Raw genomic sequence first — 19654 nt, 5'->3', positions numbered from 1 at the left:
TGTAATTTTCGGCAAAGGTATATGCCTCAGTTAAAAAAGAACCGATGTCTAAAACTGACGCGGTGATATTTTTGTAATTATTGCAAAAGTCTACGACCTCGGTTATTTAGAGAACCGAGGCATAAAGTAAGTGAATTTTTTTAATTTTTTTAGAAGGTTTAGGCATCGGTTCTTTATAGAACCGAGGTCATAGACCCTTATTGCCTCGGTTAAAAAAATAATCGAGGTAATAACATTTGTTTAGGGTTAAATTTTGCGAACAGATGCATTTTCAAACAGAAGCTTTTCTGTTTGTGTTGTGCGTCGCTGCTCTCTTTCTTCCATTTTCGCAGTCATCCTCTTCAACTTTTCTTTTTTTTTTTTCATTGATTAAGTGCTTAGGTATGATTTTCTTTCGTTTTGACCGATTGATTTTGTACACAGGTGTTCTTCAACTCTTCAAATAGACGCTTTAGGATGTTTATTTCGTTTCGTTTTAGCCTCAAACTCACCTTCAAGGTTAGTTTCGCTTTAGGTTTTTCAATTCGTTTGATTGATTGTTCTTCATACACCATACACATCAAAACATAGGTATATGTAAAATTGAGAGTATGCTCAAACGAACTCTAAATGAAATGAAAATTTGTATGAAGAACCAAGAAATCATGAAATCTCTGCACAAAAATTTCCAGCTCAAAATTAAAAATGTAACTATTTTAAATATTTTTTTAAAGTTTGAAAGAAAACAAAAAAAATTACCAATAAATAGAAAACAATGTTTTTTGCGTTTGTTTGTATTTTTAGGATTTTTTTCATATAGTTTATGTGATACAGAAACAATAATTTAAATATATATATATATATATATATATATATATATATATATATATATATATATATATATATATATATATATATATAGACACTTTAGACCGCAGTTCTGGTAAAACCTTAGACAAAAAAGGGTCTATTACCTCGGTTCTGGATCCAACCGAGGCAATAAATTCTTTAATTAGTTAATTTTAAGGGTCTACAACCTCGGTTCAAATTAGAACTGAGGCAATAGACCCAATGTTTTATTTTTGTAATCACGTTACTGCTTCGGGTTTTTTGAACCGAGACTAAAATTCATAACTTTTTACCTTGGCTGAATATACCTCGATTGCAGAACTGCTGTTATAAACCCAAAACAACCGAGGCAATATCCCTTAGTTGCATAAGTGTCAATTGATAGTTTTTCTAAATATGTTCATAATTAATTTTGTAAGTGTTTGTATGATGGTTAAAACATTGATTTATATGGATTCATTTCAAACATGAGTTACATTTATTATATTTCAAAAAACGTTTAATCAATTAATCACTAATTATAAGTATTATTTCTATTATTTCTAACTTTACATAAAATTACTTCTGAACATCTTTAAAGTAAATGCACAAAGTGTGTGATGTTAACACAAAAGGAAAAAAAGAGAAAAAATAACTTCAAGAAAAAATTCACAAGAGGAAAGCTAAAAGTTGAAGTGAAAATTAGGGGACAATCTAATTTATAAATTTCAATAATTAAATTACAGTCTTAAATTTACCACTATACTGTATAAGTTATGATTTTATAGATTTTAACGTTCTATTTATTAGTTGTTTTAAGTATAATAGATTAGATCGTTCCTGATGGCCAATATATCTCAAACCTTTGGTCAATGATGACGACTCTGACGCATTATCAGCATACCCCCGGCCTTCCCTCCTGACGTCAGACAAACAAAGCACCATGGTCAACATTATTACCTTGGAGTAGAGAAAGAGATGAAATGTTCGGTAGTAAAAAGCAGGAAAAGTGTAAGTGTGAAAATGACTACGACCTCACTCCCTATTTATAGCCAAAAGAATAATTTTCACAGGTAAATCTCAACCGTTGAACTCAACTTGATTTGACAATCGACAATGTGTGACCTTTCGTTTCAAGCAAATGCATGAATTTTGAGGATCCACGTGTCTCACTCACACCGGTTACTTTTCCTTGTAACCACCACGATAACTACCAACATAATTAATTGTCCTTAAACGAGCAACACAACATAACACACCTCATTACAAAATCACTGATTGTTTATCTGTCCATGACAAACCCCTATGCCCCTCTTGATGAAAGAGATGCTCGGGCTTGGGGGGCCCGTGTATCGTATGACCGCTCGGTCAGTCATGAACCGAGCGGTCAACAGAGCCCTTAATCCAACAACGAAACGATTAGTGAACTGATTGGTCGAACCATGGACAAGATCAACGAATAAGAATAATTATGCTAATCCTAAGTCAAGTCATTAGTGTATGTGCCATAATTGGACTGATACTAATCAAAAGCTCATTCCAAAAGTTTATAAATACAAGTTTAATATTAAAGTAGTTAGTTACTTTTATTACGCATTTATAGCTAACATATTTGGACAAACAATCACAATATTTTCTACAGATAACATCCGATCGAAGCAAACGATGAAAAGAATTAAAAATTAAATTGTGACATAAGCTTTTAGAGATTATTTATATAAGAAGATTTAACTTCAATGAACCGAAACATTATATATTATATATTAAGTATATATGAAGTTTAGAATCAATGTAATACACGTGATATGCTAGAGTAGACTTAAAAATGAAGCAATCAACACGTAAGAAAAGTTAGACTTTTTATAATGTAAATTTGGATCAAGAAATGTATCGTGTGCTTTGCTTGAGACAACACAAGGGTCATCATCGTATCCCTTTTCCATGTAAGCAAACCAAGCATTTTTCATTCATAGTAACTGTTCTGTTGTTGCATGATATACCCTTTGTCGAAGCAAATGGAGCTAAGAAAAAAAGATAAATCTGGAATTCAGATTAAATTTTTCATGTTTTTTTTCAAGAAAGTCAATTTTATAACTTGGTTACACAAATGGATTGAAAAAGACATATAACTAAATTATAATATATATATATATATATATATATATATATATGTGCATATCTTATCTTAATATTAAGTTAAATTTGCTTTTTAAAAGAGTTTATCATGCATATATTGTCGCAATATTTGTTGAAGCTACTATGAGATCTTCTTTTTCTCCATGTAAAATGTTTTTGTGAGATATTTTACTGTAACAGGAAATAAAATCAATTCAATATAAACGAGGACAATTCTATATACATAAATGAGGACCATCCTCATTTTATACACGGGTTTTATAAGGATAAATTAAAATTAAATTCATTTCTTATTTTAACAAAGTTTGTTACATCTATTATGTTATTTATTATTGTGTCCTATCATACTATTCATAAATATATATACTCCTAAATCTAAGATAATTAAGATATACATGTTTTGATATGAAAGATAGTAAAGATCCATACCTACTAGAGAAATAAATCTCTTTATAAATAAATATGTAGTCCCACACACCAAACCAAATATACATATCGACTAAAAAGATAAAACCAATTCAAAGTTAAAACTAATTTAAATTATATAAGTAAAAACATTTCTCATTTAACAAATCTGATTAATGAATTAAACTTAAATTTACTTTTTTATCATACCATAACTAAATTTATGAATAATAGTTAAAAGAAAACGAAACAATATATTTCCTATAATGCTGTCTTCTGAAAAGAAACTACAACTTTGAATCTCTTTTTAATTGTTAAAAAGCATTCCGTTTCTTCCATTTGAAGTAGAGCATCAAAGTAGAAACTATAACATTGATTATGTTATATATATATATATATATTGGGTATTTATGGCATCTCCTCCAGAAGACAGGCAGAAGAAGCTGAAGCTGTTGGAGAGAGACTTGAATTGGTGAGAGTTCATTTGTCTCTGTCTATGTTGTCAGTTATTGAATTTGAGAACTGAGTTTTCATGATAACCATTGCAATCAAACATTTAAAGAATATGTGGAAAAGTTTCATATACTGAATTCATGCCTAAAAAAGTGGTAGTTTCTTTTCATGTGGAAATGATTTGATATATATGGTTTTGGTGTTACTTTCAGCATCATCCAAATTCCCTCAAAATGCAACCACGGCCATGGTTTCTTCTCGCACCTGTTCCTCGCACACCTGATCCTCTCCCACGTGTTCATCCCCTACCTTTCCTTATCAGGGAAGACATTCGGAGTGAGAATTCCTTAGCCTCCTTTATATCTCTGCTTTTACAATTTATTCATGCACCTTTTAGCTCTAAAATTTTACTTATTCCTTCAAAACCTCCTCAAACATAAAAACATTCAAGACGAATAATTCAAGTAATCATTATTAATTTCTTAAAGACCAATATTCAATTACTAAAATAAATAATATAAATATATGATAGATAATTTTAATGTTAGTAAAAGCTGTTAGAAAATCACACTTCAACTTATAAAATTCTTAGTTATCAAACATTACTCATGAAACTAAACTAACTTTTTAGGTGATAAAACAAACTTACAAATTCGCTCATATAAATAAAGAGTATAACTTAAAAAGTATTATAAATGTTATCTCAAATTTATAGAATAACTATACTTTTGGAACGGAAGAAGTATTTAGAAAAATATGTGTAATTCGGTAAATTAAAGTTTTAGTAATTTATTTCTAGGTTCAATATATTTGTTGCCTTCGTATTATTTTTTAAAATTGCATTTTTTTCCTGAACCTAAATACACCTATTTCATTCTGACACTTATAAAACATTATGTAAAATATCATAGCAATAACGATAAATATTATATTATAGTTTATTATAAAATTTCATGATGAAGAGAATATTGTATATAGTGATCAAATAGACATATATTTAATTTATGAATGAAATACAAATTTAAAAATTAGTCTAGTGATGAAAAATATATTTAATTCTTTATTTTTTTAAATGGATTAAATATATTTTTCGTTTTCTCGTGCAGTTTGTTGGATATGATACTTTACGTTTTATATGACTTTTATATAACACAATATGTACATATTTAAGGAATACGTGTATATTTAATTTATAGACGAAACACAAATTTTGATGTTCATTGATAAGTGAAAAATAAATCCTTTTCAATTTTTTTAAAAGTTTTAAAGCACTTATTTTGAAAATAATTTTGAAACTTCAATAGACTTTAAATGATAAATTAATTAATAATTAAGGTAAAATTATTTTGTGAAACAAATTTTAAAATATAAAATGAGAAGCGAAAAAAAAAAATGCCTAAAATCGTATACACTTAAATTAGAATACGGTCATTTGCATATACAAGGTAGTTGTAATCTATTTAAGCTAATTGTTTCCAAAGGGCTAGACTTATTATAAACTTATTATATTTTCCATTCACAAAGAAATTTATTATTACTAGTAATAAAATTGTTACTATTAAGGTAAATATTTTTCATGGGTCTTCCATAGCTTTCCTTTTTGTAATTGAGCTCGAAATTAATTTGAATTTTGCTCTCTCAACCTTTACAATTTGTCTTGTTAAAGAAATTTTGTACAATTTCATTCTGCATTTGAATCATTAGATTATTTCCATAATGCTTATATTGTTTAACCTTTTAATTTTGAAAACCTTTTTCTTTTAGCATGTAATGATCATAAAATAATTTTCTTAAATGATACAATTCATAACATTTAATCTCTACTTAAAATAATTCGATCAAAGTATGAATTCAAATGAACAATGAGATATCAAAACATGTTTCAGACCATTAAAGCTCTTTATAAACATATTTGAGTTATCTAATAATTAGCGTTACCTTGGGTTTATTTAATAATTTAATCTGCCTTAGGTGGTCTAACCCTTAGTTATTTAATGCCTTAATCGTCTAATACTTTAGTCATCTAACACCTTAGTCATCTAACATCTTAGTTGTCTAACACCTTAGACATCTAACATCTTAGTTGTCTAACACCTTAGTCATCTAACATCTTAGTTGTCTAACACCTTAGTCATCTAACATAATGACTAAGGTTGTCTACGTTAAGATACAAACAAAGTCTCACATCAGATAAAATAAAATAAGAGATGAACATAAGTTTATACACACATAAGATACTTTCATTGATAATAACCTTTTTAGGATGATACTAAAAACAAATCTATAAAAGCATATTAAAATATTAGTTTTTTTAGGGTCCGTTAAGTTTACACAACTAATTTTTGAATTGGATTTATTTTTATTTACAATTGTCTCGAAAATAAAATATTAATATTAAAATATTAATCCGTTCATTTTTCATTAATTTTTAATGATTTTTATTTTTTGTTTTTTCATGTTTGAATCACTTAGAGTCGATTTCATCGATACTAAATTTTAAAATGTTGAAAAATTTTCTATATTAATTATAGTGTGGATTTAGAATGGTTCCATAGACTCTAATTTAGTGAGTTTCTATGGACACTTTAATTTGATTTGATGTTAATCTTCAACATTCTTTTAGTGATACTTGCATCAAATTTATATATTAAAATCTGATCATAGCATCAGTTGATGTAGGATATACAAGAAAATATGTTTTATTAATATTATTTGTGAAATCTAATATTGAATAAATAAATGTATCTGTTATGACATTGGTGCTGATATTATAACAATTATAAAATAGTGTTTGAATTGTTTACTTTCTTTTATTTTAAATATAATTTTGTATTTTATATCTTCATTTTCCTACCTTTAGTTTTAACTTATTTTAGCATCAGGAGAACTTGGAGATGCCAAAGAAGCTACAATTCCTATTGAACTTTCTGAAGTAAGGAAATTAAATTTTGAGGAATTACCTAACTTAAGGGGTTTTTCATGTGGAGATATTGTTGAATGGCCATTCTTGAAGGACGTGATTGTGAACCACTGTCCTAACTTGAAGAAATTTGGATTGGGAACAATAAAAGAATCACAATTAAAGAGATTAGTCTTAGAAAGGCAAGAACAAGATGACATTGATACCAAAATTCTCCACCTTTTTGAATTATCGGTTAGTTCTCTTTCAAAATTCTAATTCATTATATTTTATGCAGAATTTTTCCTTCTTCAAATCGTGTCTTAATAGTCTGGAAAATAGTTCAAATTTTATTAATTTGTCTCTAGCTTTCTCTTGCCAAATTTTAGAAATATTTTATGACGAAAACCAGTAAACTTTCACATAGTTAAACATAAAAATAAAAAGTCAATTTTTTTGGATGTGTGAAAGAAAATTGGAATATATAAAACCTAAATTTACTTGTTTTAAAAGTTATAATGACAAACTAAAAACCAAGTTATTAATAGTGAAATGATAAAAATAATTAGATTAAATAATAATTATTATATATATATATATATATGAGAATGTGTGAAACTATATGAATGATATTAAAAGTAAGTAAAAATTACAAAAATAGAATGAAAAATCTTACAGGATCAATTCTCAAGGATGGAAAAGTACTTTATTGACGACAAGAAGGAATTAAAAAAGACAATTGATGAGATTCGACCTTCACATTTTAGGAACCTGCAACAACTTTCGATAAAATGTTGTGATGAAAGGCTAAACAAATTGTTGTCTTTATTGATGAAGAGAGCAAATAAGCTTGAAGATATCAGCATTGAGAAATGCGAAACTTTGGGACATTTGTTTGATCTCAACGAATTTACCCCTGACAATGATGGACATGGAAAATATTTTACACAAATAAAGAGATTGATATTGATAGAACTACATGACTTGAAATGCATATGGAACAAGAATCCAATAGGAATTATTGGTTTTGAAAATTTGCAAATGTTACACATAATAGATTGTTCCTCTCTACAAAAGTTATTCACTCCTTCTGTAGCTGAGAAGCTCAGTCAACTAAATGAACTAAAGTTAGAGGCATGTGAAATGTTACAGGAAGTTATTGACAATGGTATCATTGGAACAATTATATCATTGGAACAATTAAGTTCCCAGCATTAAATAAGGTGGAGTTCATGTCTCTCTCAAGATTGATTCACTTTTACTTGTTTCCTTTAGAATTTCCTCAACTAAGATCCTTGATAATAGAAAAATGTCCTCAACTAGAAGAATTTACAACTGGGTTTGCAACTATACATGTGCCACAAATAACTAATGTCGGGTCATTTTCTGAGTTGAATGAACTCAAGTTAGATAACTGCCACAAGTTGGTATGTGTAGTCTCATCATCTTGGGCCTTGCAAGAGTTGAAGAATCTTAAGAAACTCATTGTAAGCCATTGCAACAAATTGAAAATGGTATTCAACATTCATGGTGAAATATTTTATTATACAAATCTCCTACAACATCTGGATGAATTGATTTTGATTGATCTACCTAAACTAACTCATGTCATCAGTAAAGAGTTTGTTGGGTTCTATGAAAACTTGCAAAGCTTACAAGTGAAGCAATGTAACTCACTTAAATGGCTTCCAGGGTCTCTAATGCTGATAAGTATAGACATTTCAAATTGTGAAGCCTTGGAGAAAATTACGATCGCTGATGATATATATAAAGGAACAAGAGGAAAACACACCTTTCCTGAGTTAAAGTTTGTCTGTCTTAAAAACTTAACAAACTTACATACTATTTTTCCTTTTACATCTCAATTTCCTTCCTTAGAAGAATTGAAAATAACAAATTGTCCCAATTTGACCACTTTTGTTGAAGAGTCTAAGGAGCAAAAAGATCCTGCAAAATTCGTCACTTCAAACATTTTCTTCCCAGATTCAGTAAGTTTCTTCCAAAATTCAGCAAGTTTCGATTTAAAACTGTAAATGATAGTCATGATCATCTATGTATGCATAAAAATGACAATATATATAAATGTTTTTCTATACATATATAGGAAGTGTTATTAATTTTTGTTCCTACCATTGAAACTTATTGTTTCTTCATTACTTCCTCGCAGTTATCACTGGAAACATTAAAGATGTTGTATATGAAAAATCAAGATGTTGAGAAACTTTGGCACAACAATTATCCTACCAAATCATTTTGTGAAATGGAATATCTAACTTTGAGTAACAACAACAAATTATTGAATGTCATCTCTTCTAACATGATCATAAGATTTAACAAGTTGAAAAAATTAACTTTGGAACAATGTGAGGTATTGACTGAGATATTTAACCTTGAAGATGACAAGCCAAATGATAATATCCAAGAACTTCTTCCTCAGTTACAGGAACTGGCATTGAGTAACCTAAGAAGTTTCACATGTGTTTGGAACAAGGAGCCTCAAGTTTCATTTTTTCCAAACTTAATGTCACTTCACTTTGTTCATTGTGGAGCCCTCCAAAGTCTATTTTCAATTTCTTCTACAAAAAATCTTCAAAATCTCAAATCATTGAAATTGTGCAACTGTGACAAAGTAGAGGAGGTAATATCTATTGATAATCGAGAAGACATGACAATCAGTTTTCCAAAAATGGAATGTCTTGTACTCAAGAATCTTCCGAAGTTTCTCAGTTTCTATCAACAAAATGGAACAATTCATTTACCTAACATACAAATTGTACAGGCAAGCAATATTCCAAGCATGAAAACATTTTCAGAAGGTAGAGTCATCACCCCATTGCTAAGATCAATACATGTAACATTTGTCAGGAAACTCTGGCTAGGAAATTTAAACAAGACCTTATCACATATCAGCAACAATCCAAGTATCTAAATGTGATATGCAAAGCTTTGAAATGTATAATACTATCGTGTGAACATGTTGATATATACATATTATATATACAAGACAACAATTTCCTTTTGATGTTATTTGCATATCTTAATTGGTTTTTGTTATATCATTTTTAACATGGATTATTATATCATTATGTGGTTAATTTGATTAGTAAAATCCTTTTAGGGACTTTCAAACCTGTTATTTAACTATTTGTTTATTATTTATAATACTTTTCTAGTAACAAATATTTTCAATTTATGTTTTCTCTTTATTTTTCTAGGAGAATTCCATTTGTGGAATTTTTCGATTCACCTTCATGAGCACCACGAAAATGGCATTATCAATAAACTCAAGTACTCTGAAATGAAATGAGTTATGCCATCCTCTTTCGTGGTTGAGTCATGGAACATATATTTGGAAAATTTGTTCCAATTAGTTTAAGGAATAGGAGCACATCTTGTGTAAAGGTTGGTAATGAAAGATGTCAAAGAACATAATACTTTATGTGTTTGGAAAAGGTTCCCCATGTAAATGGGTGTATTCCTTAATAAAAAAAGTACTCTAACTTCTATGTTTCTTGACTCGGGTTATGCTCCAAACATGATATGGTGACAACAAAAATAATAATAAAGATTTAACTTACAAAGAATGTTTGATCATATAACATGAACCTAAAATAGGATAACAAATATATAGGATAATAAAATTTAGTAGATATTATTCACATTTATTCTAATTTTGATGAAATTTCTTGGATCGATTGAGTATAAATACAAGTATGGATTTATATTTTAAATTTAGTCTGGAGATTGATTATCAATTTTGTTCTTGAATCAAATACACTAAGTATTCAATCTTTAGTATTATTTCCATAAAAATTAAAATTTGAGTTTCCTAGTTGAGAAAAGTATCAGAAGTTGAATCAGAATTAATATGAAAAATACATAAAAAGGATGGAAATTCAAAAATGATTAAAGAATCAAATAATTCTTCTTATCAATTTTCTGAAGTTTCAGATGTAATTTTAAACAAGTAAGCAATTTAATTAATCAATTGAACTGATTTACAAATCAAATAAAAGTGTCATTCAATATAGTTGAGATTTAATTATCAAATCAATATTCAATCGATTCTTAATTATATTTCTATAATCAGAAACACATTTTAGTCACAAAAGTTCAAAACCTGGAGCAAGAATAGAACATACTCGAAGCATTGAATGATCAATGTATAACACAATTCAACTTGTTCAATTTTGATTCCTTGAACTCAAATTTTATTTCTCTGTATATATTGATGAAGAATGAAATAGAGATAGAAGTGGAGAAGTGGAAGAGTCAAAATTAAAGTAAGGTAAGGGAGGAAGGGAGATAACGAGGCAATTCCTATAAAATATAGGACATACAAGAAACGAACAAATAATTACATGTTCATACTAAAAGGAAAATATTAAGAATAGGAACATGAGAACGTAAATATTGGTCAACTATCGAGAATGTTCGCGTATAAAACCTCACCACAAAAATAAAATATCTAAGAAAAACAAAGAACACATAATTAGTTTCATGATTTCTAACATTAAAGATTATGTGAAACTAAGAATTGAGATATCTTTATTAATCAACTCTATATAAAAAAAATCGTTAAAACATTACTTTTTTTTTATTAAAAACATAATAACACGAATCCCATTCACACCACTTTTTTTTTTCTGTTTCGATACTTACTATGTTTCTCTATCACACTTGTTTATATCATGTTGGCATTTTCTCTAAGTGATTTTATTTTAATGTAATAAAATTAATTTATGTTACTTTAAATGTAAATTAAAAGTTATAGTTTGAAAAAAATATTAAAAAAAATAATGTAAATGTAAAATTAATACTATTTAATTATATATTTCTCTCTCATAATAAATATATATAAAAAAGTTTAAAAAAAATCATTAAATTACACTGAAAATGTGGTCCTTGAATAAAAACATTTTTATGAAGAATAGTAACTTTTATGATCACTCTTCCCAGGCCCACTTTCCACTTCTTCATCATCTACATCTTTCCTTTTCCTTTAATTCTTTTATTTCTGCTATCCACTCTTCCCAGGCCCACTTTCCACTTCTTCTTCATCTAGATCTTTCCTTTTCCTTTATTCTTTTATTTTCTTAACAGATATAGCATCACTGGTAACATTTTATTTTATTTCAATACATCTTGTCTTTAAATAACGAATTTGTCAAACACTTAGCACAAGTTATTTCTTCTCTTATCCCAGAGCACAATAGCATCAGGGGTAACAATAAAGAATTTTTCAATAAAGTTGGAAGATTTCTTCTCTCTGCTACCCTCATATATAAAGTTGGAAGATTTTGCAAAATACTTACCTCGAAGAAGAAGAAGCTGTGCAAAGAGAAAGATGAACCCGAGAGCAACGCGGCCAAGGGAAGTGGTGCAGCGGGGGCGGAGCAACGGAGATGGAGCAGCGGGAACGGTGCAGCGGGGGCGGTGTGACGAGGGCGGTTCGGCAGGAGCGGTGCAGCGGCGGCGCCGACAAGTCAAATCGAGGCACCAACGCGAGAAAGATGAACGAGAGAAGCACCAATGCGGGAAGCACCTTTGACCTCCAGTGAGAGAAAAGCTTCGTGGCAAGGGAGAATGTTGCGCCTAGGAAAGAAGAACTGCAGAGGTTGCTCCAGGAACTTCCAAAACTGCAAGGAAGAACACTTTTGTTAGGTAAAATTTTTAACCTGGGTATTTTAAACCATACTACCTCGGTTCTACCTGAGACACTAAAACATTATATGCTTCTGTTAGACAAACCACCCGATGCCTATTCTGGAGGAAATTTTTACGTCTTTAGACATCGGTTTTGATTTTAGTTGAGGCAGAAAAGACTTTGGACACCATTTCTGGAAGAACCGAGGTATATAAATTTGACATAACTACCAAAATGTCACCGCTTTTATAAAGGTTTCGGTTTCTCTTTATAGGTTTCGGTTTCTCTTCATCCGAAATGAGAGTTTAAATGTTGTTTTTTTTATTAGTGTTAAACCTAAAAATTTAGTAAATGAATTTTGTGTACATGTTTATAGCACATTTAGGCTATGTAAATGCTATAAAATCGGAGGTAAACATGAATATCAATCCAATTTGAAAAGTTTAACCTAATATACACAGAATCTAATTCGAATGGTTTCTTTATAAATATTTGGCAAATCTACTTCAAATTCTAAAAATTATAGGAAAAAAAAAGCTTCCCAGAAAACCATATGTCCATGAAGCCTTAGAAATATAGAATTGAATGCAACTAAAATAAAAAACCATATTGTATAAAAAAAAAGATAAGGCCAAAACCACAGTGAGCAAAAGGCATATGAGCTACAATACAGAATTAAAACAAATGCTTACAACAAACCCAATTTATTATTACTAAAACGAAATGAGTTAAAAACAGAAAATAAAGCACATAGAAGTGCATTCACTGTATAATAAAGCTACGAATGAGTGTACAAATATGTAGCATCAAGGATAGAAATGAATGCGTATATATTTGTCTAATTCTCGTTCTTATACATATGGGTATTTATAGTGTGATTTGATTTGATTTTTGATAAAACATTACAGGTTTATGACCATTAGACTATACATGTTTAAGACTATCACAAACTATTGCATTAAGCCATCCATTGATTCAGTTATACTCATTACACTATAGGAGCTGAACAAAGTTAGTTGATTAGATGATCAATCCATCAAACTATTGATGGCAATGATCATACCATTGGCTTTGATAACTCATGAGGCAATCAGTAGAATTCGTCTACTTCTCTTCTATCTTCAAATATTTATTCATTATTTTCAAATTATCACTCTCGTTTATATCTTACTGAATCAAATCTAATAAAGCTACAACGATCAAATTATTTTCTAAAATTAGAAATATCTAGATCAAATATCTTTTCTGAAAAACAATTAATGGAAACTCATCCAGAAACAGGAATCAGAACTAGGAGAATGGAAAATAAAGAATGATAAGTGTTCTGAATTTTAAGATGATTTAATCTTGTTTTGATTTTGTTTAAATTGTCACTCCTTATCTACTTCCACTCATGCTTGTATGCCTGTGATATTGATCTCAGTTAATGTTCTTGCTCTCTAATAATGCTTAAGGATGATTCTTTCTCCAGAAATGAATGTTCTGACAAACAATGTATTTTGTGTATTGAAAAAGAAATTAGATCCATTTATATGAAAAAACACAATATTGACAATTTTAATCGATTAGAAATATAACATAATTTATTAAAATAATAAAGAGTTAGTTTTTTCCGACTTATATATTAACCGATTTAACAATACTCAGAACCATTAAAAACGCACCCAAAATCCCTCTGAACGGACGCTAGGTGTCAAGCAACGAGGATCCGAAAATCAGATAGTGGAATGCAGGTGTCAGCAGATGAGCGGACGTGCGTTTTAAGCAAAACTGAGTTTTTGGAAGTCTACGTCACACTCTCTCTGCATGCATCTTCTTCTCCAAAACTCTGATCTTTCATTTTCTCCTTCTTCTCTCTAAAAAAACTCTCCCTTCTCTCTACCGAAACTCACCCATTCTCTTCTCCGATCACCATTCAGGCACCGTAGAAGCACTTCCGACGTCCAGAGCTTCAGATTGAACCGAACGGTTTCGGGTTCTGAACTGGTAAGTTTTTCTTCTCGTTAACCGTTCGTTATCTGGTATATGCACACCAAGTTCTGGTTGCATGGTTTCGTCTTGTCTGAGCCATTGTGGGTTTTCTGTTGTTTGGTTTAGTTTGAAGGATTGTTGAACGTAAGGGTAGAAGGAATTGTAGTCAGGCGAACCGTAATTCTGCCTCTAGGATGTTCGTTCACGCTCAGAGGTAAGGGAAGCTTACTAATTTAATTTGTATGATTATGTGTTGTATGAACGTTCGTTGACTTGATTGGATATGAAAAATGATTGTGATATGTTATGATGCATGAAATATATGAAATTTCTATGTTTGGATGGTATGAAATATGAAAATTTATTTTGATATGAATGTATAAAGTTATGAAACTATATGTTAAGAAATGAATTCGAATATAAATAATTCTAGTATGAAATTTCCCCTATGAAAGGGTATGTTCGTCACTGAACGGTCATTGACCGTTCAGTATTTCTAGTAAACTTGTTTAGAAGTGGATTCTTTCATTTGGGAAGAATCCTAGTTGAGGACGAGCGTCTGCATTTCGAAATACCGTGTTTGAGCGTTCGGCCAAGCATAGTTGTGTCTTGGTATTCTGTTATAAACTTAAGTATCTATATATATATATATATATAGATATATATATATATATATAGATATATATATAGATATATATATATATATATATATATATATCTATATATATATATATATATATATATATATCTGTGTGTGTGTGTATGTAATTGTATATTGTAGACTTTCTTAAACACTATCCCAATAGTATCTAAGTATAATTATCAAACCTCTTCTCTTTAAGTTTAGTAGCATTTGGTCTTATACCAAGTGTTCGTCCCAAACAAGTGTTGGTCTTACACCAGGCACTCGTTCTATCTCCTTAAGCTAAACTTCATAATAAGAGCGTTCGTTCAAGCCCTCTAGGGTTCGCTCACTATAATGTTCAGTCTTTGACTGACATTTGGATTTCTTGATACTAAACTCAAATAAACTAAGCATTCATAAGCGTTCGGTTTCTTCATGTGAATCTTTCTAAGTATTAGTTTTGAATGTCTTGAAGTGCCCATATCCATTGGTTTCATCGTAGAGTCTTCGTACTTGGCATGATCTTTTTGATGTTCAGTTGGAGCTCTCAAAAGTCAGTTCATCTAATTGGCTCATTGTTGTAATTAACGTTCGTTCCATTTGTTCTTGTGATATATGATTGTACTCGTTATCTTTCTCAACCCGATATCAACCCCTTGGCCTTAATCTATTCTGGAGTTTGAGATCTCTCGGTCTCGCTCTACGTGTTCGGTCCCGTTCTGAGTTCGGGTTGAACGTTCATTATTTGGAATCCTTCTGAATCTTTGTACGGGGTGGTTAAATGAGATAGTTATTAATGAAAGATGAAGAAAACATGAGATAAATGGAATGTTGTGGATTTGAACGAGCGTTCCAGGGCGAAACGACTCATGGATGATTATTGAATTGGTAAAGTATGACTGTGGGCATGCTAAGCTGGCGGTTCATCCTGATGTTCCGTGAGTACTCGTCTTCACGTAGAGGAGGGTAGTTCATGTGTGGGAACGACAGGAGGTCCTAGTCCTTAGGGGTACTTTGGACAGATAGGACTAACCTCGGGTGGCAGCTGTTGAGTGTATCCCAGTTACTACATCACCCGGGTGCACGAACGCCTGTAGCTACACAGATTTCATACAGTCCGGACAGTCAGTCTAGTATTATGATTTATATGAAACGTATGACGAAATATATCTTGTGTGTTTGATTGAGTAAAATGTATGTTTATACATGAATTAAATTACATAAGCTTACCCTGTGTTTTCCTGTGTTGTCTGGTTTTGTACGTCCGTCTTTGTCATTGCAATGATCATCCGTGTGGATGTGAGCAGGAGGAGACGAACTGCTGGAAGAGGCGCTAGAAGAAGAAAATTTGGTAGAGGTAGAAGTGAAGACGGAATAATAGGACGTTCGGTCAATAGTTTAGAATAGTAAGGTGGTCGTTTGATTACCTTCTCTTTTGATTTTATTTGACCGTTCGGTATAAACTTTTGTAAACCGTTCGGTCAGGTTTGCTTATCCTGTGCAGTAAATTTTGTAACTCTTTTATGTAAGGTCGTTCGGCCATAAGCGTTCGCTCTACTCTAGTGTAAGACTGATATGAATTATTGGTAAATGTAATTATTCTATTATATAGTTTATACTGTATTTTTGGGATGTTACAACTAATAGTTTTAATGAATAGACAAAACCAAACAAAGAAATTTTAGAAGCTTAAATCTTTTCATAATTTATGCAAAGAAACTATATTCTTACATATATAAATTCATTATTTTTAATATTTGAAAATTATTGTTCAAAAAATTACTCAATGGACACAAATTACTCTACAACACAACACTATATTATGTCCTTATTTGTTTGTTATGGAGGAATGCTAAGATCATTCAAGGAAACACCATTATTTTCCGTTGATATTACTCTGAGTAATATTATGATTTTATTCAAATTATTATATTGATAAACTGATTGATATTCCAAGTTATATTCATTATTCAGATTGTTCTCATCACGGTAAAAAAGATCTGTTATTTTGGATATTTAACCTTTAACCAAACCTCGACGTGATATTGGGAGACATCAATTTAACGTCAGATTCTCCACTAAACGTCAATTGACATTGATTACACGTGGACAGATGTCGAATTTGACGTTAGACCTTTGTGTATCCGACGTCCATCTTTGCTGAGTGTGTCTCTACCTCGCTGAGCAAGAAAGTCCTAAGGGAGCCACTAGAACAAAATTGACGTCGCACAGTGCACTAACAAATTTGGATTAAATGCTTTTATAATGTCTCTTAATGCATCCAATTTATTCGACGTAGATTCATTTATAAAGGGTTAGAAAATTAATATGTTTTCCAATTTGATTTAAAGTGTTTGACAGTTTATGTCACAGATAGAGTGAACTTGATAAACAACTCACTTATATTATGGATCAAAGTTACACTGATCTTTAAATTAGTGGACACTCACTTAGTATTGACTTCAATCAACAATTCATGCATTTCTTTTCAAGAACCATATTTTTTTGATATTTTTGTTTTTAAAGATGGAATGAGGAATGAAAAAATAAAATGTAGAATAATACATGAAGAAAAGAATGGAGATGAAGGTTTGTAGGAATATAAATATGTAATAATAGGGTGGAACAATATGTCCAACAAACAACAAATATCGTTAGGATAGGCTCTAACCTAGTTTTGATATCATTTTTTTTGGATATTTAACCTCTAACCAAACCTCGACGTCATATTGGAGACGTCAATTTAACGTCGGATTGCTCACTAGACGTCAAATTTGACGTTAGTGTAGGGAGGGACAACACACACACATACTCATAGATCTCCACACTGGTAAGATATTGTCTGCTTTGGGTCAAGCCCTCACAGATTTGTTTTTGGTACCACTCCAAAAGGCCTCTTACCAACGGAGGTATCTTATGTGTATATAAACTCATGTCCATCTCTTATTTTATCCGATGTGGGACTTTGTTTGTACCCAACATCCTCCCCTCAAACAAAGGATTATGGTTCTTCTACCTCCCCTACAGCGGAAGTCTTTTCTTATCTCGAGTACACCATGTATATATATACACTTTAGACCGTGGTTCTGGTAAAACCTGAGACAAAAAAGTGTCTATTACCTCGGTTATGGATCCAACCGAGGCAATAAATTCTTTAATTAATTAATTTTAAGGGTCTACGACCTCGGTTCAAATTAGAACTGAGACAATAGACCCAATTTTTTATTTTCTTAATCGCGTTACTGCTTCGGGTTTTTTGAACCGAGACAAAAATTCATAACTTTTTACCTTGGCTGAATATACCTCGGTTGCAGAACCGCTATTATAAACCCAAAACAACCGAGGCAATATCACTTAGTTGCATAAGTGTCAATTGATAGTTTTTCTAAATATGTTCATAATTAATTTTGTAAATGTTTGTATGATGGTTAAAACATTGATTTATATGGATTCATTTCAAACATGAGTTACATTTATTATATTTCAAAAAACGTTTAATCAATTAATCACTAATTATAAGTATTATTTATATTATTTCTAACTTTACATAAAATTACTTCTAAATATCTTTAAAGTAAATGCATAGTGTGTGATGTTAACACAAAAGGAAAAAAAGAGAAAAGCTAAAAGTTGAAGTGAAAATTAGGGGACAATCTAATTTATAAATTTCAATAATTAAATTACAATCTTAAATTTACCACTATATTGTATAAGTTATGATTTTATAGATTTTAACGTTCTATTTATTAGTTGTTTACTTGCTTAAATCACTGGCTCAATAACAATAACTTAAGCACAGACCCAACATTAATAATTTAAGTGTTGATCCAATATTTGATCTGTTTTGACTGTTGACAAAAGTAGCAAACTGAACGGTTGCGGATGTTGACCGTTCGGCCTATCTCATGTTGACTGTTCGACCTATCTCATATATCATACATATGCCTCCATAGTTCGAGTTAACCATAGTTAACTATAGGACTTATGATAAGCTATTTAGGGAGGTTGTGTTCGATGCGCCTTAAGTCTTCACATTGCAACTAAATTAAATGAAAATACTAAAATAAAACATTCAATGTGAAAGTGCGTGAACTAAGTGCAATGCAATAAATAAATAAGAAAACTCATTCAATGCTCTTAAATTAAATTGCAGTATTGAGCTAACACATTAAATGCACATTGGAATAAAGTATGGAAATTGTAAAACAAAATCACCACCGGTTCAAACATCAACCCAATATAAAAAGAAGACCTCTTGGAACTTTCTTTCCCTCCGTGAACATAGCCGAATGCCTATTCCACATGCTAAACTAAAGTAAATCTAATCAGGGAAAACAAAATCAGCGTGTATTTTTCCCAAAACCAAAATGAAATTCCACTTGCTACACCTCCTAAGTACATGAACCGAATGTATCCGCTCCTAAATGAAAATAGCTCCTCCTATTCTAAAAGCAAACCTATCAACTGCCGCTTATTCACTCAGCTTGCAACCAAACATTAACCAAACATTCAATGCAACAGTGAACTTCTGTGATGATGAGCTTTGGAAGACGAAAATGAAGATTCAGCAAAGATTAAAAAAAAAGAAAAAAAAGGCTTCTAAGTGGGTGGCGGCTGCCATGTCCAGGCCGAGACACCCTTTCCCTACATTCTCCTAAACCAAAATATCATAGCCCCCCTTCGGTGGTTGCTGTTGCCCTTAAAATCCAGA

General features: G+C 30.7%; 1 protein-coding gene and 1 long non-coding RNA gene across 2 annotated transcripts; both read left to right on the top strand.

Moving 5' to 3' along the window:
* Window positions 1-2099: 2099 nt before the first annotated feature.
* Window positions 2100-9704, top strand: LOC148198456 (putative disease resistance protein At4g19050). The gene is given in 7 exon segments (XM_088115811.1): window positions 2100-2174; window positions 4014-4137; window positions 6678-6955; window positions 7379-7873; window positions 7876-8482; window positions 8561-8688; window positions 8868-9704. Coding segments are annotated over 7 exon segments (2469 nt in total). The 3' UTR covers window positions 9630-9704.
* Window positions 9705-11491: 1787 nt separating this feature from the next.
* LOC148198455 (uncharacterized) lies at window positions 11492-16566 on the top strand. The gene is made up of 4 exons (XR_015786714.1): window positions 11492-12364; window positions 14267-14333; window positions 14445-14532; window positions 16251-16566. It is a non-coding gene; the product is annotated as an uncharacterized LOC148198455 (long non-coding RNA).
* The last annotated feature ends 3088 nt before the right edge of the window (window positions 16567-19654 follow it).

Source organism: Vigna umbellata, chromosome 5 (genome assembly GCF_029865625.1).
Source record: "Vigna umbellata cultivar VRB3 chromosome 5, Vumbellata_1.0, whole genome shotgun sequence".
NCBI classification, from domain to species: Eukaryota; Viridiplantae; Streptophyta; class Magnoliopsida; order Fabales; family Fabaceae; genus Vigna; species Vigna umbellata.
Note: the sequence above shows the minus strand (reverse complement) of the source record. Positions and strands in the feature narration are given on the sequence as shown.